General features: G+C 38.1%; 1 protein-coding gene across 14 annotated transcripts in view; it reads right to left on the reverse strand.

The window, feature by feature from the left end:
- Nucleotides 1-12,735, reverse strand: part of MCM9 (minichromosome maintenance 9 homologous recombination repair factor) — a 133,371-nt gene that overhangs the window by 109,783 nt on the left and 10,853 nt on the right. For 13 of the 14 annotated variants that reach the window (XR_013381628.1, XR_013381627.1, XR_013381598.1 and 10 more), the window contains exons 3-5: nucleotides 10,972-11,288; nucleotides 9,674-9,755; nucleotides 3,973-4,173 (exon numbers count right to left, since the gene is read on the reverse strand). Coding sequence is in view for 10 of the 14 variants with exons in the window: in XM_077901108.1 (XP_077757234.1) it covers nucleotides 3,973-4,173; nucleotides 9,674-9,755; nucleotides 10,972-11,288 (600 nt within the window). In the remaining 4 variants the exon portion in view is untranslated. The remainder of the gene's footprint in view (nucleotides 1-3,972; nucleotides 4,174-9,673; nucleotides 9,756-10,971; nucleotides 11,289-12,735) is intronic. The other variant, XM_077901090.1, reaches the window with a different exon arrangement.

Consider the following 12,735-nt stretch of genomic DNA (forward strand, 5'->3'; position numbering starts at 1 on the left):
CCTTTATCCCCTCATTAAGATAATATTATCCCTTTAAAATAACACAGCACTTCTGTGCAGTAATTCCATTGCCTAAATAAAGTGAAGGTGCTTGATCTCAAACAGTAAGTCAGATTGCAGAAACCAATAATTTTTAAATACAACAGGTACTTGGAGCTCAACGGAGCTTCTTGAGAGGTGTAAGAGAAGTAAAATCAATCTACCTGTGAGTCAATTCAGCGTTTGCTCTGAACAATTTGGTTAAGTCTGTTTTACCTAGGATAAGTTACCAGGGAATCAGTAATAAAAAGATTATTATAAACTACAATTCTAGTAATCTAAGCTGGAAGTCTTGGATTCTCCTAATTATGTGCTTTTTTTTTTTTAAGATTTTATTTATTTTAGAGTGCACGCATCTCACCACATAAGCAGGAAGGACAGAGAGAAAGAGAATCTCAAGAAGACTCTGCACTGAGTGTAAAGTTTGATGCAGGGCTCCATCTCCTGAGATCATGACCTAAGCCAAACCAAGAATCAGACACATAACTGACTGCACCACCCAGGTGCCCCTGGTCATGTACTTTAAATAAGAGAGTATCACTGTTTGAGTTTGTTTTCAGAAATATCAAAACATCAAATCTGAGAATCTGCCTATCCACACATATAAATTAGCTATTTCATTCAATCATTGGCCCAATCAATCAGCAGGGGCTCTTAGAACCTATAATATCCTAACAAGCCTGTCCTGAGCTTGTCTTAGCTTACACGGAATTCACTGCTGTGATGGTACTCTGTATGTCTACATGCTGCCAACTTATTTGCATGTTTCAGGGACTTCCAGGTTTGTATTAATGTTTCAGAGGTAGCTCTTTTGAGGAGGAAAGTAATCGTGTAAATATTTAGCTGATTATTCCAGTTCCAGAAGCTTTTCTGCCAAAGCATTAAGGGAAAGGAAAGGGGCTTCCTCCAGAATTTATGGCCTTAAACACAAGGGCTACTTTTTGTAATGAATCAAAATTGATCCATTGGCAATACAGGCAATGATATGACCTGGGATGGCAGAAATGGTGAAGAAAGAAAACCTTTTAGTAAAATGAGGATCAAAAAAAAAAAAAAAAAAAAAAAAGATTTAGTAAATCCTGGAAGGCAGTTCATTAATTACCAGAGGGAATCCCTCCCTTTTCCTGAGGTAGAAAACCCAGAGAAAAAAGATGAAGAATATCTGGGATCTAAGCAAATAAGACCTTAAAGCAGGTATGTAAATTCTGCCCAGAATCTAGGGATTAACATTACAAAGAAAGAAGGAATAGCCCCAAAAAGTAGGTTTAGGAGTAGGCAAACTGACCTGGGAGACTTCTATGCCAGCTTTCCTGAATAAAGGTGGATTTAGTGACTGATATGCTGACAGAAAACCTATCCCAGTGGTAAAGAGCACAGGCTCTGAAGTCAGGGCCTGGATTCACATCCCAGTGCTATTACTTACTACCTGTCTGACCTTGGCAAATTTCTTAACCTCTCTGCCTCTATTTCCGTATCTGTAAAATGGTTATGATAATGGTATCTTGTAGAATTGTTGAGGATCAAAGGAGTTAATAATTGTATAGCACAGAAACAAACAATACCTGACACACTTAACTGTTAAACTATTATATTACTTGTATTACTTGTACTTATTTCTGATCTCAAGATTTTCTCACAAAAGATATACTATAAAGGCAGATCTGATACTAGAAAAAAATAAAGGGGGAGAACCATTCCCTTCAATTTGCCGTTTAAAGTTCCTTGAATCATGACAGTAGATGCTCCCATGGCTGTATCATGGAAGAGAACGCATTAGAGTGACTGCTACCCCCAACCCTATCTTGCTCCCAAATTCTGATTCTAGACCATGTTTATAGTGTGTCTATGGCCTATTAGCCCACTCTTGTGGTATGGCCCTCAGTTACCCAATGAAGAGAACTTCATAGATCTAAGATAACTAAGATCTAAGATAACTGAGTCACCCCAAAATGGGTTCAGATAGCCCAACAGACTCCAATGCCTACATGTGGGTTTATAACCAGCATCTAAACACCAGGGTCAGAGAATCCCTGAGGTCACTGTAGACTGGAATAAAAAAGTCTTCAGCTTCTAGACAATACCCACAGTATCAGGTCTTAATGAAGCAGATCAACCTCTAAAAGCTGAGCAGTAAAGTAATCTCTGGCTTTAGACTAGCAAAATGAAGACACCTTTCTGGATATAGCTCCCCACCTTCACCATCCCCGTCTTCTTCCCTGCAACTAGTACATATATACTTTGATTGGTAAAGTACAATATACTGTGCTTGGGAAACTAAGAAAGCAGAATCCACTCAGACTAAAAAGAAAAATGTTGCCTCATTTTCTTTCTGTCTTCTTAACTAATGTTTCTTACAAGATCATTCATTATATTTACTTCTTCCTTTATCCAGTAAATCAGTTGTACATCCATAACTTTCTAATTAAAACAAAACAGACCCTTTTTAATTGCCAGCACAAAGTATTTCTCATGGTCTGGTTAAAACACTGTATAATACCCTTCCTTCACTTGTTACAGGAATTAATAAGAAGTGACTGTGGTCCAAGGAAGAATTACAGATTTTTGTGAGGACCTGATCCTAAGAAACAATTTTAAATAAAAAAATTCATTTAAAAATATAAATGATTCTTAAAGGGCTTGCTTAATAAAGCCACAATGTGGAGAACTTCAGTTCCTTTTGTACAGATTAGATAAAAGAATGATCAAGAACCCCCTACGTACATGCTATTTGCAGATACAAAGAAAAAAAAAAAAAGAATCCATCCACAAAATAAAAGCAAACAATTCATAATGAGGCAAGTAAGAACCTTACTTTGTGAATTGGTATCTGTCCAGTTCAGTATTTTATTTTGTTTTAGGATGTTATTCAGGGAGAAAGAACACAAGCAGGGGCACAAGGAGAGGGAGAGAGAATCTCAAGCAGACTCTGTGCTGAGTGTGGAGCCTGATGTAGAGCTCATGACCCTGAGATTATGACCTCAGCCAAAACCAAGAGTCAGATGCTTAAGTGACTGCACCACCCAGGTACCCCAGTTCAGTATTTAAGAATAAAGTAATCAATATGAGTGAGACTTGAAGTGAAGTTTATTACAAATAGTCTATCACTGACTTGTTTAATTTTCTCAGAAGATGCCTCCAAGGAAGAATGAAAACACACATTTAAAGATTTAACTGGTATTATACCTTTGGAATTTTTAAATAAAAAATATTCCATGAACCCAAAAGCTATGATGTTTTAGTCTACATATTTTAGTGCCATAGTCATGTTTTTGCTGTGATGACAAAGCTTATTTTTTGCATCTTTCTATCTCTCATCTCTTTCCTACTGATTGCATACTTCAAAATCTTTAGCTAAGGGATGCCTGGGTGGCTCAGTGGCTGAGCATCTGCCTTTGGCTCAGGTCATGATCCTGGGGTCCTGGGATGGAGTCCTACATCAGGCTCCCCACAGGGAACGTGCTTCTCCCTCTGCCTAGTTCTCTGCCCCTCTCTATGTGTCTCTCATGAATAAATAAGTAAAATCTCTTTTAAAAAAATCTTTAGCTAAAATAGGGTGAAGTTGTCTTTATTATCTAAGTACATCAGAAAAGGAATAAAGCTTTAATAGAATTAGGTTTCATAGTAGGATGTGTTTTGCCTATGTAAGGATGAATTGTATATTTGATTGGTTAAGGGAGAAAACTGGCAGTACAAGAGACATCTAAAATAACAGAAGTGGAAGATGGCTTGTAATCCAGCCTTGATTTTCCAAAAAGATTTATAACTGAAAAGACTATACCAGAAAAGGGCCCTTCAAAAGGAAACTATGGCTACAAGTACTGATGAATTCTGCCACCCTTTGAATTCAGCCATTGAGTTTTGCAGCATGTAAGGCCCCTCCTAATCACAGACCTCATATTTAACTACTGAATGAAATGCCATTAAATCACAAACCTGCAAAGGGATCACTCTTATAGGATTCCCAAAAATCTTCAAATTCCTTTTGGACCTCCTCATCCATGACGATTCCTGCAGACTGCTCATTATTTACTTGGACGTAATTGGCTTTCAAGACTATCTCCACTTCACAGCGCACATCTTGCTGAAAGGGCTTCCACCGTTGCATTACAACTCCGTAAATAGTGAGATCATCACCTAGGGAAGAGCACCAAGTAGCAGCAAAGTCCAGGAGTAGCACACTGCTTGCTGGGCACAGGCTTGCATGGCAAAGATCCGGAAATAAATAAACCACTCTCCTACACTCAATGAATGGTAAACACGCATCTAGAAAACAATCTGGAGGCAAAGGAACACCACAGATTTCCTACTTTTTCTTTCTTCTTCTTCTTTTTTTTTTTTTTTTTTTTTTTTGGTACAGGCACTTATATCTGCATAGCCAAAAGCTAAAGTCGGCATTTTTATTTTTCTTAATCTGCACCATGATAATCATACCAGATTATCACCCTTCACTGGAAAAATAACTTATTGGATGATTTATTCATTCTTACTATATTGGATGAAATGTCCATCCTCTCATAATCCCTAACCATACAGTTCTCATTTAAAGAATAGGCAGGAGCTACAGCTAGAAGGTTAGACTATGATCAGTTTGGTATCAGGAAAGGAGACAGTCTTGTGATAACTGACAGTAGTTTTAGTTTCTTATATATTAGTTTTTACTTATCACCTTTACTGATATTTTACTTATTGCCTAAAAAAAACCCAGATGAATGAACTAAGAATAAGAAGTAAGTAAATGCCTGTTCTACTTCAAAGCCCTTTTCCATAAACTATGAAAACAGAAGATAAATACTGCCTGTTCCTTCTTGGTTTCTTCACACCTAAAGAAACTCTCCTATTCCTAGGGAGCAGAATATTTAACTTCTACAGGTTTCCCTAAGAGGTCTTGGGTAGTTTATGGGCACATTCTCCAAACACTTAACATCTGTGCTTATTATTACATACAATTCAGTGCATCAATTAACGGGTATATATGAATGAATGGTTGGCATTCAGTATTTTGGTGTTAGAGAAAAGGGAGCCCCAAGAAGAAAAGATGGTCCTAGTTCTCAAAATCTTGTTGAATAGAAGATGTTGGACATACCCCAAATCCAATCTGGTATTTATAATTTGTGCAACAAACAGCGTCTCTGAACTGACAAGTCTTCACATCCAAGCTTGTGTCAAATACATGATATTTGCTGATGCAAAATGCCTCTCTAAATATCAATAGCAATGTATAATCTGCAGAACTTTTGATTTTCTGAAGAAAAACATTCTGTAAATGCTAAACGCATGAAGAAACTGGTGGTAGCAATTACAGGATAGAAAGATTTCTAGCCAGAAGCAACTTTGTAACAAATGGTGACAAATTCAGTAGGTGCTCTGCATGTGTTTTCAAGATCTTTGGAAGACACTGCTTGGATGGTTTTCAAACCAAATCAAGATAGTGATCATTTACTATATTGTTTGCCCCCCATTTTTAGATGAAAACAACTGGGGTAACCTTTCTATGAGCACTTAGAACAGTCCTTTACTGTCATTTTAATGGATTATACTTAAGTTGTTTCTAAATTAGTCAAATAAGAAACAACCTTTAGATATAGCACCCACAAATAATCTGACTTGTGGTAATATGGAAATGTAGAGTACTGAAGAATGGCCAAGAGCACTGATCTCCTCAGATTTGGGTTCAGATCCCAGCTCCACAATTCACTCATTTATATCCTTGGGCAAATTATCTAAATTTGTTGAGCCTATGCTTTGACCTACAATAATGGGAACAGTTTTATCACGGAACCACAGTGAAAATTAAGTCAGATGATGTTTGTAAATTACTTCATACAATATGTAGAATATAAGAAGCACTCAACAGCTAAATATTAGCTGTTACTATACTTTAACTTTTCTGTAGTAAAAGTTATAAACGATGTTATTTGCAGGAAGCTAAGATTTTTGCTTTTATATAATCTTATCTCTTTGTCCTGCTCTGTCTTCGGCAGCTTATTTACCACTCAGCTACCCACATTCGGACCCATTTCTGATCTCCTGCTGCACTGGCAGTTATCAGGACACAACTTATTACTCTGCATGTGTCTGACTGGGGTTCCCAACCAGAATGTAAATTTCTGAAGGGCAAGGATTATGCCATTTATCTTTTGATTCCCACAGAGGTTTGTAGCTATGGATAAATGAAAAAAGCACCGTTGACAGACTGCTTCCACCCATTATTATTAGTGACATGTGAAAGAAAAATAGCTTTAGATTTTTCACTGAAGAATTCAGTTTAGATGAACTGCATAAAAACATCTTTATTTTCCAACAAAGGGTACTTTCATGTTCAGGCTAAGCTTATATAAGCACTACTTTGCTGATCCACATATCATAGGTTTTGATTAAAATCTAGAGTCCTATATGAAAAAAGTACTTTACACAGCCTGGTCCATTCAGCAGGCAATCCACGATCACAGTTATTTTCATGGAGAGTCGTTTAGACAATGATAAACTGTTAATATCTATATATAATATATATATATATTATATATATATATAAACAATATATTTGATATATTTGATATTATAAATTTCAAACTATGGGTTGGTGATTCTTGGGTGGATGGGGGCAGTCTTGGTTCTAGATAATGAACTCTTCCATAGGTGTTTGCCTCATCATTTTTTTTTAAAGATTTCATTTTATTCATAGACACAGAAAGAGAGAGGCAGAGACACAGGCAGAGGGAGAAGCAGGCTCCATGCAGGGAGCCCGACGTGGGACTCTGATCCCGGGTCTCCAGGACCACACCCCAGGCTGCAGGCGGCGCCAAACCGCTGCGCCACCGGGGCTGCCCTTGCCTCATCATTTTAATGAAATGGTAGCTCAGTAAATATTTCATAAATGAGGCATCTGGAAAAATCTAGAGTTAGAAAAGGAAACGATGGAATTTGGAGAAATGATCTGTCTGGTAGGCGAGAACAGGGATGCAGAGTAAGAGGTTAGATATACCTGTTTCTGCCAGGGGACACATTTGTGCTTTGTGTTTTCTATACAGATTAAGGGTGAGTGAGATTAAGGTGTGAGTGAGAACAGGAAATACCTTATAGCAGGGAATGTTGAGGTGAATTAAGAAACAACTGTTGATGCTTAGTTTAAGATTACCAACCATTTCCACTTTCTGACCCACCTTCAATGCAATTTAAATGTTAAATAGCAACTGGAAATTCCTAGGGAAATAGTGAAAGCAACCGTTTTAAAGTTACTTGGAATAAGAAGAGAGAAAGAATAAACTCATATCTTTTTCACAGACAAAGGTCGGTCAAGGACTGGGAATGTGTATTGGGAGCAGAACATGCTGGCTTTAGGGGGACAGGTTGTCATCTGTCTTTTCTAGGGGTAGAAAGAGTAGCTTCAGAGAAGCTGACTCAAGTTTTGCAGTTCCAGACAACCTTTTTTGGATCAAAGTTCTGTAAACCCAAAAGATTTTTAAACTCCATACTAGAGTCTTTAGTGCCTGTCAGTTCTGGTAAAAGTTTCTGATTAACTTTCAGATTATTACTTTGAAGGCAATCTGCTTGGTGTCTGAGATCTTTACTGTTAGCTGACCAATGCGCCATGTAAATTTTATAGCCCTAGCCCCTACCAACAACTGAAAAAAGCTCCCTTTATTCTTATTCTTTTTGCATTATATATGTAAAATAACACCATCACATTGGTTTAAAAAACACACCAAATTTTATTAATATCTCACGATATTTAAATGTTACTGCAGAGACAGAATAGTATTTACTCTCCTGAGCAACACTGATTTACAAAACCTCCCAACATCTTAATTTTTCTTTTCTTTTTTTTAAAGATTTTATTATTTTTTTTTTGAGAGAGAGAGAAGGGAAAAGGGGAGAGGAAGGCAGAGAGAACGTGAGAGAGAGCACACAAGCAGAGGGAGGGAGAAGTAGACTACCACTGAGCAGGGAGCCTGATGTGGGGCTCAATCTCATGACCCGAGCCAAAGGCAGACACTTAACAGACTGAGCCACTCAGGCACCCCACATCTTAATTTTTCCAATAAAATTCTTCCTTACCACTTTTGTAAAAATAATTTAAAAATTCAATGCAGAACACTTCTATACATAGAAGCTGATAGTAATCCTTGCCCTTCCACAGGACTTTTTCTTTTTCTTTTTTTTTCCAGATTTCATTTATTTATTCTAGAGAAAGAAAAAGAGAGCACAAGCAAGGAGCAGAACAGAGGGGTAGGGAGAAGATAATCTCTAGCAGATTCCACCCTGAGTGCAGAGCCCAATTTGGGGCTCAATCCCACAACTGTGAGATCATGGCCTGAGCTGAAACCAACAGTCAGATACTCAACTGACTGAGTCACCCAGGCTCTCTTTCCACAGATACTTTTGATTCCTTCTCCCCGGTGAGAAGAGAATAGGCAGGGGAAGATGAGTTGAGATGGGGCAAAAGAGAGCTAATGAGCTGTCTAGTCAGCCTCAAGATCAAAATATAACCAAGAACGACATCATAATAACCCCTTCTGGAGCCCTTAGATCTCCAGAACAGGCTCTGAAGCTCATAGTCTTTGACTTGTCTGCAACATTGTAATCATCCAGACCAACTGCCATCATAAGGCATAAGTCACTAACAAGATGCTGTATACCCTTTGCTTGATTGTCTCTGAAAAAAAGAAACTCAACCATTATCTGCGTCCCGTGGTGGACACCTTATATTATTAGATATGGAGTCAAAATCTACCTTCTGGAGCTTCAGCCTACCGAAACCCAATAGTATCTTCTGTAACTATAATTCCATCTCTGTATGACAACCTTCCAATTAATGAAAAGTTGGCTGTCATGTCCTTCCTGAGGCTTCTCTGTGATAAATACCCACAGTTCTTTTCAGTATGGTTTTAAGTTCCTTTCCAATTTGGGCAATTGGCCAATGAAAACACTGAGAACCCTCAGAGGACAAAATCAATGTGACTCCTGTAGTGCTGTCACCAGCACAGAGGAAAGAACAATCACTTCCTTTCTTCTAGGTAGCAATAAGAGTACAAGAGCATCTGACAGGGATCCCTGGGTGGCGCAGCGGTTTGGCGCCTGCCTTTGGCCCAGGGTGTGATCCTGGAGACCCAGGATCGAATCCCACATCAGGCTCCCGTTGCATGGAGCCTGCTTCTCCCTCTGCCTGTGTCTCTGCCTCTCTCTCTCTGTGAGACTATCATAAATAAATAAAAATTAAAAAAAAAAAAAAAGAGCATCTGACAGAGTCATACGTCCTATCCATTTTACTTAATTCCTCACTAAATCTGCTACAATCTTTAAAGCTGATGCTGTTAGGCAAGCATATACTGAAGAGACTCCTGGATGTCAGTGGACTTGGGTTCATGTTCTAGTTCTGCCCCTTATTCTCCAAGTGACCTTGGGCAAGTCAGGTTCTTCATTTACAAAACAAGTGGCTGAACTGGACTGCTAAGCTACTGGCCCAGCTTCTTCCCTGTTATGTATCACCTCCTGCCTCTATGCCAGTTTCTATTCTCAAGGTGAGCAATTAAGCCTCTACAGTCATTTCCCAGTGCTCTTGGGAAAATAAAAAGTGGCTTTTTCCTAATCAGCACTTTAGGACATCTTACATAGGTTAGCAAAAGTTAATTCTCACCAGATTTGCAACTGTCTACTAAATCATCTTCCAGGATAACCTTCATAGATCGTGGAATACTTCCAACAGACAGCCTTTGTACCTAGCAAGGAAAAGCAGATACATTCTGAGTATGCTTAAATACATGCTAAGTATTCAGAAGCTAGCAGTTCTTGAAATTACTGTTTTCTATTTCCCTGGTATTATCATACAATTCAATTATGATGGGGATTTACAGAATTTTCTTGAAAACTGTGCCTACTATCCATTTATAAACTAAAACTAGAGTAAAATAAAAACACCATTACAGAAAATATCTCGAAATGTAATCTACCTTGTAGATGGTCAAAATAAACGTATACTCCATGATTAAGTAGAATAACAAAATTACTTATCTAGACAAGACATGTAGTTCTTTCCTCTGCAGTTGTAAGACCTAGGACAAATCACTGTTCCTTAGTGACAGAACCCTGGTTTTAGTCCATGTGGACATGTACCCAGTAAAAAGACTGTATTTCCCAGGCTACTCTGCCCCTGGGTATACTCATATGGTCCTATGACTAAGCTCTGGCCAAAGAAATACAAGTAGACCTGCCCGGGGAGACTTCAAGGAAGACTACTCGAATGGAGACTTGGGGTAGATGACTGATGCTCTCATCTGTCCTTCCCTCTCCCTGCTCCTTGACTAGCATACGGCAGTGACAGAGTTGTAAACTACCATCCTGGACTAAGAATAGAGGCCATGTGTTAAGAATGGTGTAGAAAGATAGCAGTTTGAGTCCTCAACACTGAATATGCCTTTAAGTAGCAAGTAAAGGAAAAGCCGGCATACTCTCAGTGTTAAAGTGTCTACGTATGTCTCATTTGACACGGCATATAAAATCAGGCCTAAACCCCAAATCCTGACCACTCTAATGTTTAATAATCACTTAAACCCATTTAATTTTCTCCTATCCCTTAAATACAGCTTATCTGAACTTCTTAAATATTCCCTTAATTTTAACATAATTATTAAGCCATTCTACAACCCTCTCACCAATGTTCTCTATACAGAGATGATTAGGGCGCTTGATGAGATGAGCACTGGGTGTTATGCTATATGTTGGCAAATTGAACTCCAATAAAAAAAATATACAAAAATAAATAAATAAAATAAAAAAAAATTGCATGACTCTAAAGACTGAATTCTGATGTATGGGCAACACACATCCCATGTGTAATCCTGTATGCGTTCCCTATCCTGGTAATTTGCCCAGAGCTAAAAAGGTTGACCTTCAGCTTCTTCAAAGTTGGTTTTGTTTTTTCATTTGATCATTTACCTGTTCCTGAATTTTGATTTCCTGATAATCTCTACACCTCACTGGAGATGAAGACAAGCCTGAGAGGCAAGTGAATTTGGAAGAATCACAGCCCTCCAAGCTTGGGCAGGAGGACGGCCGGCAGAAGGTATAGTACTGCTCAAAGTCAGCCTTGACCACAAATACATGTTTGCATTTGTTACACATGTAATCCCGCTCAAATTCCAGGATCTTCACCAGACTTGTTCGAATCACTGTCCCAGTGACAGATAAAAAGTGTCCCACATCTTTGGTTTTAGGGATGTGCTCCCTCACCAGCTCAGGACAAACAGGCAAACCTGATGGAGAAAAACAACAACAAAACCATATCAACTTATTATCTTGGAATTTGACTCCATAGAATATATTCTTCTTATATTTCCTGGCGGAGAAGGTATAATTTCAGGAAAAAGAAAATTGAGTTTGACTTAAGAAAAAAGAAATCAGATAAACTCAATTAAGAAAATAGAAAAGGATTTTTTAAATAAAGATGATCAGTGGACTCTTTTTAAAAGTACATATCCAGATGACATAATAATAACCAGGATTAAAAGAAAAAAAAAGGACTGATTTTCATTAAAAGGGCTGAATAGAATCTACAGTAATTGTAACCTCATTCAACAAAAAAACATACTGCCACATGCAACACATAAAATCAACTGATGACTGAATAAACCACAAAGCTAACTGATAAAGGGAGGGTAGCATAATGACAGAGCCCCACAGTGCTAGAAGGCTATTCCTTTTTTAGGTTCAGAATTCATTAATACATAAATCTATTTCCAAGCCTTGAATTACCTAGAGGTTTAACCACAGCAGCACCATTTTATCCCTTAAAAAACATGTTTTTCACCATTAATAAACAGGCAACTTCTTAAAAGGTACAAAATACCAAAGAAAATTCTTAGTAGGAATGCCCACTTTCGGGGCACCTGGGTGGCTCAGGTCATGATCCTGAAATCCTGAGATGGAGTTGCAAGTGCCCGTATCAGGCTCCCACAAGGGAGCCTGCCTCTCCCTTTGCCTATGCCTATGCCTCTACCTATCTCTCTCATGAATAAATAAAATCTTAAAAAAAAAAAAAAAAAAAAGGAATCCCCAGCTTCTCATGTTTGGCTACCATGCATCACTGGAGTACAGAAATGCTGCCTATGATGGTCAAAGGCTGCCTTCTAACAGGTTTATAAGGCAGCAGCATTTGTTACACTGGTTGTAACAAATGAACCCGTGGTCCATTGTCTTGTCCTCAGAATTTAGCAGCTCTGAAATCGGGTAAAGGTGCACCTGGAAGATGGATCTACTACATTTGCCACGCTCTGAGAAAGAGCCATAATAGTTACAATTATACTTTAAGTTTCTATGGCCAAAACATTTTCTTCCTATTGGTAGATCTATTCTGAAAACCAAATAACAGTAATAATAAGGTAGTTTGTGAATTATGAAACTAAAGGGGGAAAAAATCAAATCAGTGACATGAACTGTATGCTTAAGGCATGAGACTACATCTGGTGTTACAGATTACAAGTCTACAGACTTAAATTTTCTTTTGATGGCTGAGACTCTCTCTGTATACTGTATATTGTATTAACAAGGTAAGCACTGCCGATTATTTGCCACTATAACTTCTTTTCCTATCCAAGGCTGACCCCAGGGCTGACAAGTGTGGTATCACATGCATAAGAATAGACAGGTTGGACCTGGATTAGATACTTTATCCATTAAAAATATCCATTCTATTAATTTCTT

The sequence above is a fragment of the Canis aureus genome, chromosome 1 (genome assembly GCF_053574225.1).
Source record: "Canis aureus isolate CA01 chromosome 1, VMU_Caureus_v.1.0, whole genome shotgun sequence".
NCBI classification, from domain to species: Eukaryota; Metazoa; Chordata; class Mammalia; order Carnivora; family Canidae; genus Canis; species Canis aureus.